This window comes from Penicillium macrosclerotiorum (assembly GCF_028827735.1).
Source record: "Penicillium macrosclerotiorum strain IBT 26536 chromosome Unknown utg000008l_segment0_segment0, whole genome shotgun sequence".
Taxonomy (NCBI): domain Eukaryota; kingdom Fungi; phylum Ascomycota; class Eurotiomycetes; order Eurotiales; family Aspergillaceae; genus Penicillium; species Penicillium macrosclerotiorum.
The window spans coordinates 2518776-2540536 of NW_026643087.1; the positions used below are offsets into that span (position 1 = coordinate 2518776).

A 21761-nucleotide genomic window follows, 5' to 3' on the forward strand; every position below is an offset into this window, starting at 1 on the left:
TAATATCTTCTCTACTTCTACCACCTCGCGCGGATCCAAGATACTTCGCCACGCAAATTGCCATAGCGTTATGTTGATATAGGCCCTCGGGCCTTTGCGATTCAGAGGGCTCAACCCGATCGCCTGAACTCTCTCCTGACACCAAAGGCTGAGACCTAACCGTCGATAGGAGTCGAACTTGACGGTGCGCAAGGGCGAAAACAACATTTTCGATAGCAGTTCTCCATTGTCGCAAGCCAAATATACTAGCATCAACTTGTAGAATGGGGTCACGGGATGCAGATAAGGCCTTCGTGGCATTGGCCACCTTCGTTCGACTGGATGCCGGAGAAATGGCAACCGCCGAGGGCCTTGGTTACAGTCGCCACTGCTGCTGCTACTGAGGCCATGAAAGACGACGAGACTCACTGCTCGTGCATGATCTAGATACTCAGTAACAGTGTAGATTTCCTCCGCGTCGTAACGCCGGCTCCCGTTGACAAAAGGATCTCGCACTTTCATACTTTACAATCGCGTCACGTCTTCAGCGGGCCAGCTGAGCCGCAACTGGCCAGCTGCGGTGCAGAGATCATGGATTAATTGAATTCTCCAGAGGGCGCGGGAAACCCGTTGCTCCTCCTCCCAGACTGGTGGGCCATAATCGCTGACGGGAACCGTGAAGGCTTCAAATATTTGATTCCACGGCGGGGTCTTCTTGAGGTCCCTTGAATACCGAGCCTTGGAATCGACCATGTTCTCCGGTCGGAGAGCATTGAACCTTTCCAGGTAGTGATCGAGGCATGCTACCGTCAAGTGTACTATCTGTGCATATAAAGAGAGAACCCGGCGGATTGTCGGGATAGGAGTGTTGTCAGGCAAGTCGTTCGGAAGGGGTGGGCTTATCGGACGTAGGTCGCCTGGTCGTTGTGGGCTTACATCTTTGACCGTCACATGAACGAAGTCGGCGATAAAGGCATCGAGGCTCGTATATGGAAAAGTGGCAGACTCAAGTATGGCTAAAAGGGTGATTGATTCCCGGATTTGATCACACATGGAGAAGACGGTGTGCATGAGCTGGAGGCCATCGTAGTCAAACAGGCGAGAGATGGCGGGCGATGCGCGAAGAAGGTTGTATAAAAAAGCGCAATCATCAAGGCGAGAGACAATGTCGTGTAGAACCTCGAAGGGCAGAGTCTCTATCTTGAGGAATTTAATGATGAGGGGTAGGGGAAGACAGTCTAATACACTCTAACCAGGAGGCCATAACGCAAGTCACAACAACCTTAGCGACCCTCCCTCATAAACAATCTTTAAAACGAAGATATCTATCTCACTCAAATAAAATAGCTTCCAGTTGAACTTGCCTGATGGCTGACTGGATCAATGCAAATGTCTTCCTCCACTCCGGTCATCCTCGGAGTGAATATCTACGGGGAAAATAGAATACTGATTTGTTATGTTCACAATCCGTTCATTGATTGTTCTCAGCTTTATCTTTATGCTCATGAACGTGGGAGCCTTTGCGAGTGGACATGGGAGTCGGATTTTTCGGATTTTTCGGATTTTGGAAAGAACTCTATGGTCAATATAATTCACCCAGAACTGCTACAAGAAGTTCCGACGATGGAAAGGCCCTTTACAAAATGGAATCAATAGCTTCAGACGAGTTTTCGCTTTAGCAGCGACATAATACGTGGGTACCGAAACTGTGTCTGTCGCAGCAGGCGAATCCAAGAATTCTCAACGTGACTTTCCTCGGTTTGGTACAGCTACGCGTGAATTATCTTGTCACCGTATTCTTGTGGTATTCGTTGGAATACCTGTTTTCCAGGTCCTGCTCTGTCCATCAAAGTCCGACGGACTTCTAACCCAGACACCATAACCTCGTTTCTGTTCAATATTTATTGGTTTCAATCTGACTAGGACGAAGCCTTCCGGTCACTTTGTCAATGCTATCATTCTTATCGCCTCCGTATCTGCTGTGAATGTTGTGGTGTACATTCAATCCCGAACTCTATACTCTCTGGCTCTAAAGCCTAAAGCGCCATCATTCTTTGCAGCTACCCGGGCGAGAAGAGGGAGGTAAACTCCAACCAGCCCACGCAATTTTGACAGCACTGATAATGCACCAAGTTCTACATCTCGCTATCCGCTTTTTCAACGTGTGGGGTTTTCTCGGTTTGATATCCCTCCAGACAAAATTCCCGTAGACTTTTCTCGCATTTCAAGTCCTTTGAGCCACTGCGGACTGTAATAATCTTGGTCTGTTGAAGAGTCCGAGCAGCATTTAAGAAGCAAAATATCGATGTAGTTCCCATTCACGGCGCCCGGTTATATCTCGATCTACTAGGTGATTTCTTTGTCAACATTTTCTTATTATTAATTTAAGGGTGTATCAATTAAAAATCATTTCTTGCTTCATACATCATCTCGGTATTTTTTGTGAATTTTGTAGGTTACACGTGGTGGTTCAAGACTCAAAGGTTTGTATCTCGTTCTTTCTTTGTGTTTCCTAGGAGCATTCTAGCCTTTGAATAATACCTATACCTATTGTTTTCGTCACAGGATACCTCTCAATGAAATTGACTTTGCCGGACGCCTTGAACTTTTTGCTGGGGACTCAAGTACAAGCAACCAACGATCCTGAGGCCGAAGAATCCTAGACCTTCTGGAGGAGTGCATATACGCATAAAGGCAAAAGCCACTGCATTCCTTTTCAAGCTCATAAGCACTAGAATTAAGATATTCCCAGCATATAATGAGTGATGTTACTTCTCAATGTTTCCCCTTTACATTTCCCCTGAATTTTGGTCTGTGGTGTTGCTCTACATTCTTCGGATGATATCTCATACCAAAGATCACCTAGGCATCACGGTTTGTTTACCTCTAATAAGAGAAGGATGAGGAATGTCAGCTCCATCTGCTATGCATTTTCAATAATTTAAAACCCAGCTGGAAGGAATTGTCTTCAGCTACCCCTCTACATATCACCCCTCTCTCTTTCTAGCATCTGCTACCTACTACTCAATCCGATACCTCCCTCTCCTCAAAATGAAGCTGTCCATCTTCCTCCCTCTAGCAGCCTTCCTCGCCATGACGGCTGCGGAGATGGCAAAGCCAGTGGAGAATGTCAGCCCCTGCTTGGTACGTACTGTAGCAGACATAACTAGGATCGAGAAGATAGGGTCAGCCTGCAAGTAGTTTGAATACTAACCATCACTATCAATAGAACCATTGCCTCACCGAAGCCGCTGCCGTCGCGGGCTGTATTTCGCAGTACGATACCAAGTGCACCTGCACAAGCCCAGCGATGCGAGATACCACCGACAAATGCCTGAAAGCCGCTTGTACAAAAGAAGATGGGGAGGGTACGTTTACATTTCGGCATTCAGTACTAGATTGAATGTGTCGAAGCCAGACAAACAACATGAAACTAACTTTTTCTTGCCTGAATAGCTGCTCTCGCGTTACATCAGAAACGCTGTGGAACAACACCTGATGAGAATGACGACTGAAGGGGTTGTGAAAATATTGTGTTGGTCAAATATAGCCTTCTTTTTAAATAATTGGAAATATTTTCTTCATAATTTCAATTTTCGTGTCTATCCCGTTCATGGCATAGAGAATAGAGGGCGTAATGTGTTGAGAGCTGCATCGTCGGAGAACAATGAGTACAAACTATGACGATCGTCTTCCACATGTCAACAGCACTAGGGTTCGTATGGAGGACTACTAGCGCATTTAGTCTGAAATCGTGTTATTATCACATACTACGTTTTACATGGTACTAAAGGAGCTAAGGAGGGTAGGCCTTTTACTTCCAGGAGCGTGTACGATCGAGATATAAAACCGGTTAAACCCATGGAAATAACTCCATTTGCACGAGACTGAAAGATATCAAGCTAGGTGAAGAGAGAACATGTAGGGCAAGAGGCAGACAAGTTTTTTAAGTGAACATCCGAATAAAATTTTTCGTTCTTATCGTATTCTGGACTAATCCACAATCCTCTAAGCCTGGGACAGGTTCTCGTAAGCGTCGGGGAAACGCTTCATGTTCTGCTCGATCAGACCGTGACCACGCAGGAACTGAACGTAGGCACCATCCTGCTTGAGCTTGCCCTCCTGGCGGAGCTGAACGTACTCCTCGCGGCGGACGGGGGTGAAGCCCCAGTTCTTGGAGACAATGATCTTTTGGCGGCCGGGGAACTTGTACATGGAGCGACGGAGAGCCTCGATAGCGGTGGCACGGTGAGCGTCACGGGTGCGGACGGACAGGATGACCTGGCCGATGTTCACACGGGCAACGGTACCCTGGGGCTTACCGAAGGCACCACGCATACCGGTCTGCAGACGATCGGCACCAGCGCAAGACAACATCTTGTTGATACGGATGACGTGGAAGGGGTGGACACGGACACGCATGTGGAAACCTTCCTTACCGGCAATCTTCACGAGGTACCTATTGAAACAGAAAAAGGTTAAAATGAGACTCGAAATTCCAGGGATTGACATCGTGATAGATAGGTTTCACTCGTGAGGAAATCGAGATCGGGAGGCTCAGTGGGCGTAGGAAGGACGTACTTGTTGGCACAGATACGGGCGGCCTCAAGAGCCTCGGAGGACAGCTGCTCATACTCGTTGGAGACCAGGTGGACGCAGGTGGGGAAGTCGTCAACGTTGGCCTTCTTACGGCCCAGATCGAAGATACGGATCTTGGGGTCGGGAACACCACGGTTGAACCGGGACTTGGGGTAGGGCTGTGAGAGAAAGAAAGATTTGTTAGTCAGGTTATTCTGATGCCAAGCTTTGTCTGCGGTTGCGTCTTTGGACGACATGCGCAAGATCTCCCACAAGGGGCGTTCTCGAATGTGAAGCTCCCAAGAATTTCGTTCTGTGGCACACCAAGCCCGGCGAACAATCTCCTTTCTCGGAGCGCTCTCATCCGCGCCCGCGAGCGTGGTGTTCGCTGGCACCTGTTCTCCCACAACCAAATGTCCCGCGCACACACACAAAAGTCTCAGGATCGGGCAACTTGTCGGCAACGCACCTTGTTCTTGCAGTAGCGGTAGCAGCGGGCGGGACGGCGGGCCATTTTGAGTGCTGGAGGTGGTCGACTGCACTTCCTGCGAACGGTGTTGTATGTCGGTTGGTGTCGAGGGATCGAAGGGAAAAAGAGAAATGGGCGGGTCACGGGATTGTTTGATTTCCAAGCAGCGGGCAGTGGCGAAGCCCTAAGCCCTAATAATCCCACCAATTATAAGACACAACGAGGACCCACTTGGGTCCAACAGGCGATTTACCGTTGCAGCTGGAATCTCGGGATTACTGGTTTTATGGGATCACGCCAGGCTGAGGAAGCGCTGATGAATGCTCAGCGGGCTTGGACGCATTGGGGGCGATGACTCGACGATTAGAAATATACGAGGTTTACTTATAAATCAGAAATGACTCAATGTCGGAACACAGAAGATTTGCGAGAGTATTGGTAAATGGCCTAGTTAAAGGCTTTTATCTTTTTTTTTGGTTCGACGAGTTTCATAGTCCATAACTATTCATACATGCGTCATGGAAATCCTCCAGAGCGAGGTATGAACCACACAGGCATACAACTCGCCAAACCCTCCATTTCCGTCTCAACCATCACCCATTTACTGGGTGCCGGTGAGGATGTCGGAGTCACCGGCATCGAGGATGGCCATGGTGGCGCAACGGAAGAGCTTACCGCAGGCGGTACCGAGCTCGATCTAAGGCGATTGTTAGTACACGCACAATACGTTCTGCTGCGTTCGCTGGGACGATTCCCATAACTCGCTTGCGAAATTGTCTGGGTGGAGGGCTGAACTTACGTTGTTGCCGGAGAAGTGGTGGACGGGAGTCTTGGCCAGCATGGCGTAGTACTCCAGCTCAGACTTGCGGAGAGGAGGGGTGTTGGCAGCGATGATGACCAGCTTGGCCTTGCCGGAGCGCAGAGTCTTCATGGTAGACTTAGCACCCAGGGTGACCTTACCGGACTTCATCACCAGGGCGAGCCTGGAGTTGATCTGAAAGGGACGTTAATTGAGAGTCGACGGGAAGGAGACCCGGACAGGGTTGCGGGGGTGCGCGAGGGCAGACTCACGTTGTCGGAACCCTTCTTGGACTTCTTGGGGGCCATCGTTACGCTGTGAAGTTCGTCACGGACTTCGAAGTGAATTGGAGGAGTGGATGTTATGAGGATGCGCTCCGGCCGGCGTGGTTGAAGAAATCGAGATTAGCCGGGACGCAAAACCGACTTGTGTGGGCTTCCTTCGGCAAGCCATGTTTCTCCGCTCCGGTAGGAAGGGGACTATGGGAGCGGTGAATACGATGAGTCATCCCGATTACATTATCATATCACATGATCTCTATCTCCCTGCCTGGCTGTTTCACGTATGCCTCAGGCCATACGCAACACCCTTGAAATCATATACATCATGATACATGACTATATGCGAGTAAGCAGCATGTTGTTGTCTGCCACTTGTACTCTGTCACGGTATTGGTAGTCTCCAGAGCAGTTCCTGTAATGAGGATGATAATAATAATAATAGTAATAATAATAATAATAACCACAGAAGCAATACCCTTCGCAGTGTTTTGGCTTGCACCAGTCATTAAATCCCTAGTTCTCTCGAGTTCAACGCGGATCTTCTCACCTTCTTCCCCTTACCCTTTCTCCCATTCTCTCGCCACTCTCTCGCTTTCTTTCTCGTGTTATTCTCGGATTTCTTTGTGGCTCTCGTATCCTGTTCTGTCCGGCCCTCCAACGGCGGGTATTTTTAGATTCGGGGGTGCGGCGGAGGAAGGTCCCGCATTCCGCAAAATAAAGCGTTCTCGTCGCCGGACTGCAAACAGCGCACCCTTTCTCCCATCATTTCCCCCATTCCACGGCCAATGACGCATTGTCCTTAATGATTTAACGGCTTCGATCTGCCATGTGGCCCGCAATCAATCTCTGACAGCGCCTCGTCCACATTCCCGGCTTCAGGCCGATCGCTCAACCTCTCAATTTCCCGTCGCAGGGCCTCCACCCTGTTTGACCGCTTCCCCGATTCTCCTGTTCCACATCGCCAACCCAACACCGTCCCACCCTTTTCTCCCTTCAATCCTCCAGACCCTTCAATCGGACCCCCCTTGGGACACACTCGACTTTCAGACCCGCCGAGGGACCAACGCAGTTGCTTCTATATACTCCACTCCTAGCAAAGGGCCTCGGGCCCCGGGACACTGCACAATGTCAGCAACGCCTCGCAAGCCTGGAACCCCCGGCAGTTCCAGCAAATCATCAACCGCAGATCCGCCCTCGACCAACGGGTCCACCACACGAGGACATACTCGCTCACCTAGCGCCGCAACCAACGGTGTTAACCGCTCCCCTTCCTTAAGAGGTTCAACCCCCGTCTCTGCACGCGCCGCTGCGAGAAAGCCCGGCCGTTCCAACCTCAGCATGTCCAACGTCCCGCGCATCAGCAACGACCCCTCCGACGAGGAGGCGCGGGCCCAAAACGCCGCCCTGATTGAGGAGCTGCGGCAACAACTACAGAAGGCGGAAACCGCCTCCGAGCAATATCAAAAACAACTGGGGGTCCTCCAGATGCGTCTTGACGAAGCTGTCAGCGAGCAAGGAAAATTGGAGGACCAGGCCCACGAGCGCGATACCAAGATCGAGACCCTGACCACCGAAGTCCGAGATCAGGCTCGCCAGATTCGAGATCTAGAACAGAATCAGGAACTGGAACGGAATGCAATGCTGCAAGAAAAGGAGCAGCAGACCAGCCGAGAAGAAGAGTTGCAGGCGACCATTCAACGGTTGAAGGAGTCGGTGGCGCAGAAAAATATGCCCCTCAATGCGGATGGCGATCGCCAGATCTCCCGATCCTGTATGATTTCTTTCCTCCGATATGTGCCCCTACATCAGTCGTATGCTAATTTGACTTCACTCCATACAGCCAGCTTCCGTAATCGATCTTCCCCAGATGTCGATGGCCAGTTTGCACCGTCGTCGCAACTCGAGCGCAGCCCTTCCAGGAACAATTCGAATCTTCTTCTCCAAAAAGACAAGCTGATCGAGTCCTTGCGCCTCGAGTTGGCCGAGTCACAAATCAAACTAGTAGAGATGGAGAATTCTGGTGGCGGCCGGCAGCGCGAGCTGGAGAAAGACCTTCTGGAGGCCCGGATGGCTAATGCTCGCCTAATGGAAGATAACGAGAGCTATCAACTGCTGCTGAGCGAGAAGACCCTCACTGGCGACTTCACAAAAGGTGACTTCATGCAGCATGCGCATCCGGATAAGACTTCCAGCGGTGGGCTAGGGTCGCTAGCTGATGAGCTCGAATCGGTCGATGAATCACCTGAGAGTGATCCGAGCCGCAAGGTGGACAGCGAGGTCAAGACTCTGAAGGACCAAAACAAGGCCTTGACGCTCTATATTGAACGCATCATCAGCCGTGTCTTACAACATGACGGGTTTGAGCATGTCCTGGACCGGAATGACGACGAGGACGACTCTAAGGTTGGAAGCAAGGAGAAGGATCTGCCTCCTACTCCGCCAGAGAAGGATGACTCTCCAAACCAGTCATTTTTGCAGCGAGCCAAGTCAGTCGTTGCCGGACCTCCTCGATCGCAGCCTCGGTCTCGCCCAACCAGCATGATGCCTCCTCCTGCTGTTCCATCGGCAAACGAAAATCCTGACACCGCGCCCAGTATCCCCCTACGCGCTCAATCTGTCAGAGCAAGTCACCGTCGCACCCGTTCCGAGCAGGTCGACCCAGGAGCTGCCTCCGTCGTTACACAGATGTATCGTGGGCGGAATTCTGGCGGACCCATGAGCCCTAGTGCAATGGGCCCGGGCTCTCGTCAGAGCATGTTCTCCGGTGCCGCCAGCTATATCTCTAGTCGGGCTCCTTCTATGTCTAGCCAGGCTGACCCTGCCGGACGTAGCAGCTCTCCTAGCGTGACAAGTGACCTCCATGGAGACAACAGCTCTATAGGTGCTACCTCCAGCCCACCCCGCTCTAGCAGTGGAATGAACAACTACACAGGCGCTGTAATGACGCAGAATAAGTTGCGCCCATTGCGTCTTGTGAGCGATGCTGCCAAGCTAGAGGAGGAAGAGGCCGCACGCAAGAAAGCCAATCGTGCAAGCTGGATTCCCGGGTGGTTCAACCGCCCCAATAACCCGGACGAACAGCCACAATCTTGAGCTTACCTCGGCTTGACTGACGATTTGCTTGAAGCTGCGTTCTCACGCCTGACTCGGATGACTTGATGTGATATCGAACCTGTCTTTACCATATTTATCATACCCCTTTTTTTGTGATGCACATAACGCGATTCATGTCATGGAATGTATGGCTCATGTCGGAGCATGGAATATCGGATTGATCTGCTGCAATATCTGCTGCCATTTTGAATACGAATGCTCTTCTTCATTTAATTTTCGTTTCTTCTTCTCTCAGTTGCGTATTGTTGATGTTTTATGAGCATTGACACCGGGAGAGGAGCAACAGGCCAGTTCTCTTTAGTGCTTTGGGTTTTGATTATTTTTTCTTCTGCCCTTGAATTTCTCTTGAAGGAACTTGTATTCCGTTTATGTCTTTCATTCATCCTTGTGTGGTTGACTTGTAGATTTCCCAATATACCCCACCTTGTCTGCTAAAAATCATTTAACTTCGCATGGAAATAGATTTTCAGTCCATTCAACTATGATCAAATCAGTCAAAGCCTTTAGCCCTCTCCGATGTCGAGAACAAGTTGTTACTTGTGTCCTCGCCTCATAATCCAATTAATGTCGGAACAACGTTAGTGCGTCTCCGCCCAGCGGCCAGACTGGCTCCTGCATGCATCAACAATCGAGTTCCCCTCGCCAATTGTACCACATCCACACTTCAAGTCCACCATGCCCGGCCCTCTGTCTCTCTTTTCCGTGAACGCGGTCCTTGTCATGTCCGCGGATGACGGATCCCGCATCTTCACCAAATACTACTCCGCACCGCATGCCCCCGCCGGCACCGCTCCCAACTCGACCGACTACCCCGGGGCCAACCCCTACCCGACGGTCAAGGAGCAGCGCTCGTTTGAGAAGGGCCTGCTTGAGAAGACCAACAAGTCTACAAGCGATGTGATTCTCTACGATAACCGAATTGTTGTGTTCAAGATGGAGAGCGACGTGATGCTCTACGTAGTTGGAAGTGCAGAGGAAAACGAGGTGCTGCTATACAATGTGGTGCTGTCGCTGCGAGATGCTTTGGGAATCTTGTTCAAGTAAGCTTCTCTAGCTGATCGTTTCGGGGAACCTTTGTCGGCGTGGTGCGTGAAACTGGGAGCTAACCAGACCTGCGAATAGGGGTGCCACGGACAAGCGGACCATTGTCGAGAACTACGACCTTGTCTCCCTCACCATCGATGAGATCATCGACGACGGAATTATCCTTGAGACTGATCCAGTCATGATCGCCTCGCGCGTCAGCCGCGCGCCTGCTGCCGATGCGCCGAACATGAAGAGCATCGATCTGTCAGAACAGGGTCTGCTTAATGCTTGGGAGTTTGGCAAGCGGCGTTTGGCCGAGGGCTTGCGCCAGATGTAAATCTGGAGGCCCGCTCCCCTTACTATCATTACTTGCAAGCGTTGAAGGCTGGAGGCTGCTGGCGACTGTTGTATGTGTGAATTCCGCGCCGTTCAAAGCATCCACACCGTGTTTGTTCTTTTCTTCAAGTTTCTTTCCTGGCTGGTCCTGGCGTGTTTTGGTTCGGTTTTCTCCTTCTTATTTATTGGTCCTACTTTGCTGCGCCCGGAGATTGTGGACTTCCATAGATCTGTTGCATACTTATTTTTTCCCTCTCTGCATCCTAACAAAAGCCTGGTCGTCATTGGGGGCCACGATTTACGCCCCAGTAATATATAGGGCGGCTAAAACGCTGATGACTGCAATGAAAGAAAAAGACAGACGAAAGCTTTAGTCGCTATCTTCAATTGTAAACTTTGCAACTCTCCTTTACTTCCTACCTCACTCCATTGTTCCGATCTGGCCCCGTGTGGCACTGTGACGTGCTCCAAGTGGGTAGGTAACAATTGCTGGAGTTGCCCGAAAAAGAGCCCGCCTCCAACTCGGTGCCTGCCCCGCATACGTCACGCTCGAAAATTCCTTTCTCTCTCTTCCACCCACCTACACCCACAATGAAGCAGAGGTTCTCGTCAATAGATGTCAAGGTAACCCTCAAAACGACTGTTTGATCTCGGACATCCGGCTTACCGAATTCTCAGGTCATCACGCAGGAGCTGGCCGCGGAGCTGGTCAACCTCCGCGTGTCCAATATCTACGACCTATCCTCAGTACGTCCAATGACCCCTCGCACAGCGACGAATCTAAAGAGGTAATGGAGAAACGATAGTTCTAGCTAACATAGACCTCTAGCGCATATTCCTCTTTAAGCTTGCCAAACCAGACCACCGGCGCCAGCTCATCGTGGACTCTGGCTTCCGCACGCACGTCACCCAGTACTCCCGCACTGCCGCAACTGCCCCCTCCGCTTTCGTTACCCGCCTGCGCAAGTTCCTGAAGTCGCGTCGCATTACGGGTGTCTCGCAGATTGGAACCGACCGCATCATTGACATCTCCTTCAGCGATGGCGCCTATCACATGTTTCTTGAATTCTTTGCTGGCGGCAACATCATCGTCACAGACCGCGAGTACAACATCATCGCACTGTTCCGACAGGTCAACGCTGGCGCAGGCGAAGAGGAGGCCAAGCTCGGGCTGAAATACAACGTGACCAACAAGCAGAATTACGGCGGTGTCCCTGATATCACGGACGAGCGGATTCGGGCCACGCTGGAGAAGGCGCAGGCCTCGTTCGCGAAGGAGGACACCGCACCCAAGAAGTCGAAGAAGAAGAGCACCGACGTGCTCCGAAAGGCTTTGTCGCAGGGCTTCCCTGAGTATCCGCCGCTTCTGTTAGACCACGCGTTTGCAGTCCGGGAGGTAGATTCGACTACATCTCTAGACCAGGTCTTGGGGAGCCGGGACACATTTTTGGCAGTGAGGGGCGTTCTGGAGGAGGCGCAACGAGTGTCGAACAGCTTTGACACTAGTGAAAGCCACCCTGGATATATTGTCGCAAAACAAGACCAGCGAATGTCTGCTCCTGTGGATGACGAGGGCGCGTCGAAGACACCGAGCCTGTTGTATGAAGATTTCCATCCTTTCAAGCCACGGCAGTTTGAGGGGAAGCCGGGTATCTCGATATTGGAATTTGAGCGCTTTAACGCGACAGTTGACGAGTACTTCTCGTCTCTAGAATCGCAGCGCCTGGAGTCACGGTTGACGGAGCGCGAGGAGACAGCGAAGCGAAAGCTTGAGTCTGTGCGAGACGAACACAAAAAGCGGATCGAAGCTCTCAATACCGTTCAGGAGCTTCATATCCGCAAGGCTGCCGCCATCCAGGATAACGTATACCGGGTCCAGGAGGCGACGGATGCCGTGAATGGCCTCGTCGCCCAGGGAATGGATTGGGGTGAGATCGCGCGTTTGATTGAAATGGAACAGTCCCGAGGGAACCCGGTGGCGCAGATCATCAAGCTGCCTCTCAAGCTGTACGAGAATACCGTCACCCTTTTACTGGGAGAGGCAAATGATGAGGAGGAGGAGGATGAAGACCTCGCCTCTGGCGATGAGTCCGACTCTGAATCTAACTCTGAAACTGAAGAACAGCAGGAGCAGCAGCGTACGGATGCAACGTCTTCGCAGCTGTCAATCGATATAGATCTCGGTCTGACGCCGTGGGCAAACGCCTCTCAATACTATGAGCAGAAAAAACAGGCCTCCGAAAAACAGCAGAAAACCGTCCAGTCTTCTACGAAGGCGCTAAAGAGTCACGAGAAGAAGGTGACCGCTGACCTGAAGCGAAATCTAAAACAAGAGAAACAAGTGCTACGACAGGCTCGCGTACCTTTCTGGTTCGAGAAATTCGTTTTCTTCCTCTCTTCCGAAGGCTACTTAGTTCTTGGGTACGTCCATCTTCTCGCCAGCTACCTTACGACGAGGTTCTGTTATCTAACATTTAGAGAAGTGCCCGCGATGCCATGCAAGGCGAGCTCCTATACCGCCGATACCTGAATAAGGGCGACATCTTCATCCACGCTGACCTCGATGGCGCATTACCTGTCATTGTGAAAAATCGAACTGGAAATCCAAACGCCCCGATCTCTCCCAGCACGCTCTCTCAAGCAGGCATCCTCTGCGTGTCCACATCCACGGCATGGGACTCCAAAGCTGTCATGTCCGCCTGGTGGGTTCATGCCAACCAGGTATCAAAAACTGCGGAAGTAGGGGGTGGGATCCTGCCTACCGGTAGTTTCCAGATCAAAGGCGAAAAGAACTTCTTGGCGCCTTCTCAACTTGTGCTCGGTTTTGCTGTTCTCTTCCAGGTTAGCCAGGACAGTGTGAAGAACCACAAGCAACGTTTTGAGTCGAATAATACTCAGGTAGACGCTCCCGCCATGAACGTCGATAATTTGCCTTCAATGGAGCAGGAGAAGGAGACTCGTGGAGATGAACCTATCCCAGTTGTGGAGGAGCCAAAGGATCAAGAGGAGCAGAAGCCCCACGATTCCGAGAATGAGGAGGGAGATAATGAAGACCAAGCCCCTGCCGGGAACCCCCTTCAGCAGGGTGATTCTGGACTTACAGACAGTCACCAACAACAAATTGACAACAGCGAGCCCGAGTCTAGCGACGAAGAAGAGGGTGCAAATGAAGCGAATCCAGGGCAAGAAGATTTTGATGCTGAAGAGCAGGTGGAGGAAGATGCGGTGCAGGATGCAACCATTCCATCCATTGACCAAAATACCTCCTCTTTGCAAAAAGAAACACCCCAATTGACAGACCGGGAACGTCGTGCCCTGCGACAAGGCAAATCCATCGACCGGCCAGGCGAGCAGGAACCTGCACCACCCCGCATACCCCCGACTCGAGGCAAGAAAGGCAAGGAGAAGCGCGCGGCCGCCAAATATGCTCAACAAGACGATGAAGAGCGCGAGCTCGCCCTCCGCCTTCTGGGGTCCAACAAGGGCAAGGCTGCCAAGGCCGCCAAGGCTGCTGAAGCCAAAGTCCAACGTGAACGCGACTTAGAAGCGCATAAGCAACGTCGTCGGGCACAACACGAGCGAGCTGCCGAAGCGGAACGCAAACGCCAGGCTCTGTTCGCCGAATCCGGTGCTGACGACTACAATGACGAAACAGCCGCTGCCGAAGCCGCCGACCTTAGCTGGATTCCGGCGCTGGTCGGTACGCCGAGCCCCGACGACGAGATCCTGGCTGCGATTGCGGTGTGCGCGCCATGGGGTGCGCTTGGTCGTTATAAATACAAGGTCAAGCTGCAGCCGGGTACTGTGAAGAAGGGTAAAGCCGTCAAAGAGATTATCGGTCGGTGGGTCCACGAAACTACAACCGGCAAGGTCAAGAAAGATCATGCGGAGGATGCGGGCATCGCCCGTGCCGATGCGGAGCGGTTGCGGGCGCGAGAAGGGGAATTGATCAAAGGCTGGAAAGACACAGAGATCATCAACACTATGCCCGTGGGTAAAGTCCGTATTATGACTCGGGGGGGCTGCTGGTGCAAGTGGCGGCGGTGATAAAGGAAAAGGCAAAGGTGGTGGGGGTGGAAAGGGCGGCAAGGGAGGGAAGAAGAAATAGTCGTGGATTTCCAAACGTACATGCCAATCTTATATGGACGAAGGATCTCGATAAATTTTAATAGAATGGCCCAGGTTTCCCTGTTCTTTCTGTTTGTCAATTCTGTCAATTTTTTCTTTGAAAGTATTTCCAGAAAGGAGGGGATGCTCGCAGTGTCCAGAATAGACAGTTGCAGATATATATCCGCGTTATACTATACATCGTAGATCGCAACCATCAGGCTTTGCCGCTATCTACACATTGCAATCTGGGCAAAACAATTTGATTTTAAACCATACAATTAGATCTAGGAAAGATCTCTCTTATACCGACATACCGGTCACGAGTCGAGAATCTCATCTACGGATACATCGGGTGTTCGTGATCTGGCAGGGCTCAGCAGATCCTAGCGGCCACAAAACGTGAAAAGAGGGCAACCCCGCCCAACAACACGCAATCTTCGTGCTCTGCTCAACTTTCCCCTTGATTCTCCCCTTCTCTCATAGTCCAGTTCTCCCCCATCTTTCGTTCGCCGGCACTTCGCTTTTCCATCGAGCGCTGGACACGCGTTGGGGTGTTTGTGCCTGACGTGATGAGTCATCCGACGTCATTATCAGCGTCGCGATTTTCTCTTTTTTTTCGCGGACCCCGATAAGACGTTCGTGCTGCGCTGTATGGCATTGCGCGCGATGATCGACGATATTGTCCATTAGAGCAGGTCCGGACGGGTGCATAATTCCCACAAACGAGATCATTTCTTCCCAAACAAGCCCATTGCAGCTGTGACTCGGACCCTCCACGTGTGTCCATTTCCGCCCCTCGATCGTCATTTCGTGTGTGCGAGCAGCCCTGCGTCATTGATCCCGGTATCCTTTTACGCAAGACATCACGCTGCTGTTTCGCCGAGTGCTCGCTGGCTCTGGTCAGCGCCGACTTGCCCGATACTTCACAACCACCACCATGACGGTCCCCGAGACACGAGTCGTCTCCGTACAACGCCTCAACCAGGGACCAGGATCTCGATCACTGGCGGAATGGTGGGCCGACGAGCGCAAGAGCCAGACACCCGAATCGCGGGCCATCGATGAAGCGGCTCAGCTCCTTCGTACTAGCGATATCCCTGTGGCATTTCCTACCGAGACGGTGTACGGCCTCGGCGCCGATGCCACACGCAGCACAGCCGTTCAAGGCATCTATCGCGCAAAACAGCGGCCTTCGGACAACCCGCTGATCGTCCATGTCGATTCTCTAGAGATGCTGGATCGTGTCTTGAATTCGAACTATGGCCAGAATAGCGCTGGAACCAAGACACCGCGTATTTCCATCCCCCCAATCTACAAGTCCGTCATCGACAAATTTTGGCCGGGCCCGTTGACGATCATCTTGTCGAATCCCTCTGGGTCCGAACTGGCCCCCGAGGTTACCTCTAACCTGACAACCTTCGGGGTGCGCATGCCCTCATCACCGCTGGCTCGCCTGCTCATTCATGCTACGGATCGCCCTCTGGCTGCACCGTCGGCGAATGCCTCGACCAAACCTTCTCCCACTACCGCACAACATGTCTATCATGACCTTCACGGCCGCATTGATCTCGTCCTTGACGGTGGACCATCCGGCGTCGGTGTTGAAAGCACTGTCATTGACGGACTGTGCGATCCGCCAGCGATCCTCCGACCCGGCGGCATTGGTATCGAGGAGCTGCGCGAATGCGCCGGCTGGGAAAACGTTGGAGTAGCGTATCACGACGGCACTCTCGATGTCAAGGAGATTCCGCGTGCGCCCGGTATGAAGTACCGACACTATTCCCCGAAAGCTCGGGTGGTGCTTTTGAAGCTGGATCGAGCCCCGAGAGCGTGACGCGCCATGTCCAGAAAGACCTGCACGATAGCGCCATCGGGGCACACACCATCGGCATCGTGCGCACCCGTAACTGGGCACAGGGAATGGGCCTCGCGCCAGCAGATGTTCTGGCCCGCACACTCACCCCGGTTTCCTCGGCCATCGAGGGCGTCCTCAGTTTTTCCCTCCCGGTGCAAGAGACAGGTAGTCCAAACAGTCGCACCAAGGTGGCCTATGACTATCACCTCGGCTCGGACACGGGCGCCATTGCCCACGGGCTGTTTGCGGCTCTCCGCGCTCTCGACGAGTTCGACGTCGATGTCATTTATGTGGAAGGTATCTCCGATCAAGATGGCGATCTGGCTGCTGCCGTGATGAACCGTCTCCGCAAGGCCGCCGGGGCAGAGATGAAGGTCTAGACCGTGCACGAAGAATTTTTCTCTTTTTTGTTTATACTACATTTACCCTCTAGCCATGAACTTTTTCGGATTTATGAACTCATTTTTTTTTCTCTCTGATTATTTTACCCAACAAAGACCCAACAAAGATTATGTATTTCTTGACGGCGGGAATCACGGGGGATTCAGAGATAGAGTTTGAGGGGATTTGGAGAAGGCCCGTCGGTGAGCGTCTAGTCTTCTTTTTTTTTTTTTTTTTTTTTTTTTCCCCAATTTTAAAGATCTGATATGCATGATCTGACTTGGACTTGCCGTTATTAGACCTAGTCTCCCATATATAAATGTTATTAACTCGATTCAAGACAAATCCCCTCAATCCCTTCAATCCCCTCAGTCCCTGGCGGAGACCTCCGAGCCACGGATGGACCAACCTTATCGCGCCCGAGTTCGCCCATTTCGCCCGCCGATAACGTGGCCCTCCTCAAACGGCCAACGAATGAGAGACACCGGCCCTCGTGGGAAACAAGCCTAATTGTGCAGCACTAAACGCTAAACACTCAAACGCTAAAAAGCTTTCAGCAAGTAGAGCCACTGCCCCGCTCAAATGGGCAACCCCCGAGTTGGACTATACTTCCAGGCGTCGGTGAATCTTGCTGAACCAGAAAAAGAAGAAAAAGAAAATTGGACTCGTGGACCTCGGCGATGGATCCGTATATGTAGTTTTCGCCCGCTCAACCAGAATGACTCTTTGGCTTAAACTTTCTTTTCCTTCCCATCTTCTTCTTATATACCTATACGCTGCTCTGCTTTCTCTTTCCTTTTCCTCTTCTTCCTCACAATTCATCGAGCACCACTCCCATCATGTGTCAATCCCCTCTCCACGACTTCCTCCAGGGCCTCCCCAAATGCGAGCACCACGTCCACCTCGAGGGCTGCATGTCTCCCGAACTTATCTTCCACCTTGCTGAGCGCAACAACATCGCCCTCCCCAATCCCGCCGACAATCCCGCCTATGCTTCCATTGCCGCCCTGACAGCGCGCTACGAGCACTTTACCTCGCTCGATGACTTCCTCGCATTCTACTTCGAAGGCATGGCTGTGCTCCGTACTGAGGACGACTTCGCTGACCTCGCCTGGTCGTACTTCCAAAAGGCCCACGCTGACGGCGTCCACCACGCCGAGGTCTTCTTCGACCCGCAGGTCCACCAGAGCCGCGGCGTGCCCTACAACACCATCGTCGACGGCTTCGCTGCCGGGTGCCGCCGCGCCGAGTCTGAGCTCGGCCTCAGCACTCGCCTGATCCTGTGCTTCGTGCGCCACCTGCCCGTATCCTCCGCGCAGGCCGTCTTCGACGACTTCATTCGCGCCGGTCACTACGAGGCCGGCGTCGTCCACGGCCTCGGCTGGTCTAGCACCGAGGTCGGGCCCCCCAAGGACATGTTCCGCGAGCAATACGCTGCCGCCGCGGCGCGAGGCATCCCGTTGACTGCGCACGCCGGCGAAGAGGGTGATCCGTCGTACATCAGCACGGCGTTGGAGCTCGGGGCGCGGCGCATCGACCACGGCATCCGGCTGGTGGAGGATGCGGAGCTGATGAAGCGCGTGGCGCGGGAGGGCGTGTTGCTCACCGTTTGTCCGCTGTCGAATGTGCGACTACGTTGTGTGCAGTCCGTCGAGCAGGTGCCGGTGCGCAAGTTCCTCGAGGCCGGTGTCAAGTTCTCAATCAACAGCGACGACCCAGCGTACTTCGGCGGGTATATCTTGGACAACTACTGCGCGGTGCAGCAGGCGCATCAGCTGTCGGTGCTAGAGTGGCGTATTATTGCGGAGAACAGTGTGCAGGAGAGTTGGATCGACGACGCGCGGAAGGCGGAGCTGTTGGAGAAGATCGAGGCGCATGTGAAGAAGCATATGGTTGCGGCGGAGGCTTGAAGGGAAAAAGTATGGAAAAGGTCATTCTTGCATTATTTGGGGACGGAAATTGGTCTTTTGGGAGTTGTAGGACACATGTACAATGGAATGAATATGGGGAGGGTGGCGGTGGTGGTGCATAACTGATACCCTTGTGATTCAACATTTTGTGTATATGATTATTTTTCAACGTGAACACACACATCTTCTCCAGGGAATGAATAACGACTCAATGTGATAATGAAACATTTTGAAACTCCCATTGACTCTATCAGATAACGCAGGCGTCTGTATTGGACATGGACGGATGGTTTCCGTTTGGCAATGAAATACGTTATCTCGCTCTACAGTTGATTCTGTTCATGCCTGATAAGCCAGGCGCCAAGACCCAATGAGGGGAAATCAGCCTTCGAGATCCCTCGCGGTCTTGTTCCTCTTCATATCCTCTGAAGCTCATGTCCTGCATCGCCAGATCGACCCGGGCAGCTACAAGGGCTATTCAATTTCACTCCGCCGCGCCGTCTACCTTCCACACCCGAGTTGCCCAACCAAACCCGCTCTGCTTGCGACGAAACCAGACGGGCCTACAAACAACCCTCAAGATGTCCACCGCCACCTCTCTTGACCGCTACAAGCTGATCTTCTTCGTGCCTGTTGAGAATGCCGAGGCCTGCAAACAAGCCATCTTCGCAACCGGCGCGGGCTCGTTCCCTGGCGGCAAGTACACCAAGGTCTGTTTCCAGACCCGCGGCCAGGGCCAGTTTCTACCCAACGAGGGAGCCAACCCGGCGGTTGGAAATGTGGGAGAGGTCGAGCAGTGCGAGGAGTTCAAGGTTGAAATTATGTGTCTGGGGCGACCGGTGATGCTGGATGCCGTTCGGGAGCTGATCAAGGCCCATCCGTACGAGGAGGTCGCCTATGAAGTGTATCGAATGGAGAATGTATAGGGACGAGCTAGTTCCTGAAGTTTCAGTGTCAATCAAGCTAGTAGGAGTTCTTCATGTCGGGCTCTTTTGGGGAAATAGAAAATAGAGGTATTGTGACGGTCATGGTCATGGTCATGGTTATGGTGATAGATGGATGGATTGGGCGAGTGTAGGGGACCATGACCGTCGAATCGGCTATTCACATAGCCACTGGAGCAAATGTGATGAATGCTAAGTAGCATTTCAGCCGATTTCATGAAATGCCCGGTCATAGATGCAATTGAAGCGAGCTGAAGCGCAGCAACGGACGAAGCGCGAGGTGGTTGTCGGCGGGAGTAATCTGCCCACGCTGATTGGCTGGCCGCCCGCAAAACGTCTCTGCCAACTTCGATCCGCTCTTTCTCCCTCAAGTTCAGCTTCAATTCCCCCATTGACCCTCTCCCCCCCCACCTCTAATATCACCGTCCGTCATGGCCTTGAATTTCCTTCCCCGGGCCAGCCGGCTGCTGCGACCCGTCAACATCCCCCAGTTCAGATCCTTCTCCGTCGCTCCGCAACGGCTCAGCGACACCCTGCAGGTGGTACGTCTTTCCCATCCAAATCTCTTGAGACCACGCGCCTGCTCCGTACAAGCCGGGAACCCCGGAGATGCCCGAAACCAGATATGCTGATTATGAGGTTCTCAATCCAGCACCGCAACAAGCCCACCAATAACCCGTCTATCCCGTTCAAGTTTTCCGACCAGAACCTCAAGCTCGCCGATGAGATCCTTAAGCGCTACCCCCCTCAGTACAAGAAGGGCGCCGTCATGCCCCTGCTCGACCTTGGTCAGCGCCAGCATGGCTATACCAGCATCAGTGTTATGAACGAGGTTGCCCGGATGCTGGAGATGCCCCCAATGCGTGTCTACGAGGTCGCAACCTTCTACACCATGTACAACCGTGAGCCGGTTGGCAAATACTTTTTGCAGATCTGCACCACCGTAAGTGCACACAATCATTCCGCTTTCCCTGTATTCTATCTATTTGCTGGCATTGAGTTCCGCCATTGACCCACTACTCTCTAGACTCCCTGTCAACTTGGCGGCTGTGGCAGTGACGCCATCGTCAAGGCGATCAACGAGCACCTCGGAATCACCCCCGGCCACACTACCGAGGACGGCCTCTTCACCTACATCGAGGTCGAGTGTCTGGGTGCCTGTGTCAACGCCCCCATGGTCCAGATCAACGACGACTACTACGAGGACCTGACCCCGGAGACAATCAAGACCCTTCTCACTGCGCTCAAGGAGTCCGCTACCGCTACCGGCGTCAAGGTTCCCGCCCCCGGCCCGCTGACCGGTCGCCAGACCTGCGAGAACAGCGCCGGCCTGACCAACCTGCGCGATGTGCCGGAGTGGAACCCGGAGGTGATGATGCGCAAGGACGGCGCGCTGGACGAGCAGCCCCAGCAATAGAAGAGAGCGATACGAGCAAACCAAGCCGTGTTTTCAATAAGAAGCGTTTCCTTGTGATGGACTCGAGATCAAGGGATCAAATCGAGTTCCGTCGTTTATAATGGGAGGGTTCCAGCGGGTGACGGGCTTCCCGTTGCTTTGAAGGGATGCTACAGAAGAACCCCGGGCAGAATACCCGAGGAAAAAGAAAGACAACAAAAGGCATCTGACCCCAAATAGCCCTGCATGATTATCGTTTGGTTTTTCCCCCTCCCAGGGCGTCCCGTTTTGTTTTCTTTTTAAACCTTTCTATTCGATTTGCCAACCATGTACAGTACGTGGCTTCTAGTTCTAGTGAAATGAGGAGCTGGGAAGCAGATCCTTTCGAGTTGGTATCGGCACTAGGTGCAATGCAGATTCCTCTACTTTAAGCCGTGCAAGGGCGAACCCCGAGATTGCCTGTGATCATAGATCAGCTAGGATTATTTTCGAAGTAAGTAGCATTCCACATGGCCTGCAATGCTGGGCTGTTCATTGCATTGCCAGAGAACACGGTGCAGCGATGCGTCGGGGTTTGTCTAGC

The 21761-nt window shown here is 52.5% G+C and overlaps 11 protein-coding genes across 11 annotated transcripts; 8 read left to right on the forward strand and 3 right to left on the reverse strand.

Moving 5' to 3' along the window:
- Positions 1-504: 504 nt before the first annotated feature.
- Positions 505-1032, reverse strand: N7462_009092 (uncharacterized protein; the record flags this gene model as incomplete). Its single annotated transcript, XM_057080806.1, has 1 exon — positions 505-1032. The coding sequence occupies one exon, from the start codon at positions 1030-1032 to the stop codon at positions 505-507; it is 528 nt and encodes a 175-aa protein (XP_056931134.1).
- A 1998-nt stretch (positions 1033-3030) lies between these two features.
- Positions 3031-3494, forward strand: N7462_009093 (uncharacterized protein; the record flags this gene model as incomplete). The annotated part of the gene is made up of 3 exons (XM_057080807.1): positions 3031-3123; positions 3209-3347; positions 3436-3494. 3 exons carry the CDS (start codon positions 3031-3033, stop codon positions 3492-3494), a joined length of 291 nt encoding a protein of 96 aa, XP_056931135.1.
- Positions 3495-3987: 493 nt separating this feature from the next.
- N7462_009094 (60S ribosomal protein uL16) lies at positions 3988-5071 on the reverse strand (the record flags this gene model as incomplete). Its single annotated transcript, XM_057080808.1, has 3 exons — positions 3988-4438; positions 4561-4736; positions 5027-5071. 3 exons carry the CDS (start codon positions 5069-5071, stop codon positions 3988-3990), a joined length of 672 nt encoding a protein of 223 aa, XP_056931136.1.
- Positions 5072-5627: 556 nt separating this feature from the next.
- On the reverse strand, positions 5628-6151 carry N7462_009095 (60S ribosomal protein eL30; the record flags this gene model as incomplete). Its single annotated transcript, XM_057080809.1, has 3 exons — positions 6098-6151; positions 5826-6020; positions 5628-5723 (listed from the first exon to the last, which is right to left on the reverse strand). The coding sequence occupies exons 1-3, from the start codon at positions 6131-6133 to the stop codon at positions 5628-5630; spliced, it is 327 nt and encodes a 108-aa protein (XP_056931137.1). The 5' UTR covers positions 6134-6151.
- Positions 6152-7231: 1080 nt separating this feature from the next.
- Positions 7232-9199, forward strand: N7462_009096 (uncharacterized protein; the record flags this gene model as incomplete). Its single annotated transcript, XM_057080810.1, has 2 exons — positions 7232-7877; positions 7947-9199. The coding sequence occupies 2 exons, from the start codon at positions 7232-7234 to the stop codon at positions 9197-9199; spliced, it is 1899 nt and encodes a 632-aa protein (XP_056931138.1).
- Positions 9200-9895: 696 nt separating this feature from the next.
- On the forward strand, positions 9896-10583 carry N7462_009097 (coatomer subunit zeta; the record flags this gene model as incomplete). The annotated part of the gene is made up of 2 exons (XM_057080811.1): positions 9896-10260; positions 10343-10583. 2 exons carry the CDS (start codon positions 9896-9898, stop codon positions 10581-10583), a joined length of 606 nt encoding a protein of 201 aa, XP_056931139.1.
- A 590-nt stretch (positions 10584-11173) lies between these two features.
- On the forward strand, positions 11174-14629 carry N7462_009098 (putative DUF814 domain protein; the record flags this gene model as incomplete). The annotated part of the gene is made up of 4 exons (XM_057080812.1): positions 11174-11206; positions 11261-11329; positions 11412-13003; positions 13066-14629. 4 exons carry the CDS (start codon positions 11174-11176, stop codon positions 14627-14629), a joined length of 3258 nt encoding a protein of 1085 aa, XP_056931140.1.
- Positions 14630-15629: 1000 nt separating this feature from the next.
- On the forward strand, positions 15630-16927 carry N7462_009099 (L-threonylcarbamoyladenylate synthase; the record flags this gene model as incomplete). Its single annotated transcript, XM_057080813.1, has 2 exons — positions 15630-16452; positions 16503-16927. The coding sequence occupies 2 exons, from the start codon at positions 15630-15632 to the stop codon at positions 16925-16927; spliced, it is 1248 nt and encodes a 415-aa protein (XP_056931141.1).
- Positions 16928-17767: 840 nt separating this feature from the next.
- Positions 17768-18838, forward strand: aah1 (adenosine deaminase; the record flags this gene model as incomplete). The annotated part of the gene is made up of 1 exon (XM_057080814.1): positions 17768-18838. One exon carries the CDS (start codon positions 17768-17770, stop codon positions 18836-18838), a length of 1071 nt encoding a protein of 356 aa, XP_056931142.1.
- A 581-nt stretch (positions 18839-19419) lies between these two features.
- Positions 19420-19764, forward strand: N7462_009101 (uncharacterized protein; the record flags this gene model as incomplete). Its single annotated transcript, XM_057080815.1, has 1 exon — positions 19420-19764. The coding sequence occupies one exon, from the start codon at positions 19420-19422 to the stop codon at positions 19762-19764; it is 345 nt and encodes a 114-aa protein (XP_056931143.1).
- Positions 19765-20213: 449 nt separating this feature from the next.
- Positions 20214-21199, forward strand: N7462_009102 (complex I 24 kDa subunit family protein; the record flags this gene model as incomplete). Its single annotated transcript, XM_057080816.1, has 3 exons — positions 20214-20324; positions 20435-20725; positions 20810-21199. 3 exons carry the CDS (start codon positions 20214-20216, stop codon positions 21197-21199), a joined length of 792 nt encoding a protein of 263 aa, XP_056931144.1.
- Positions 21200-21761: the final 562 nt, after the last annotated feature.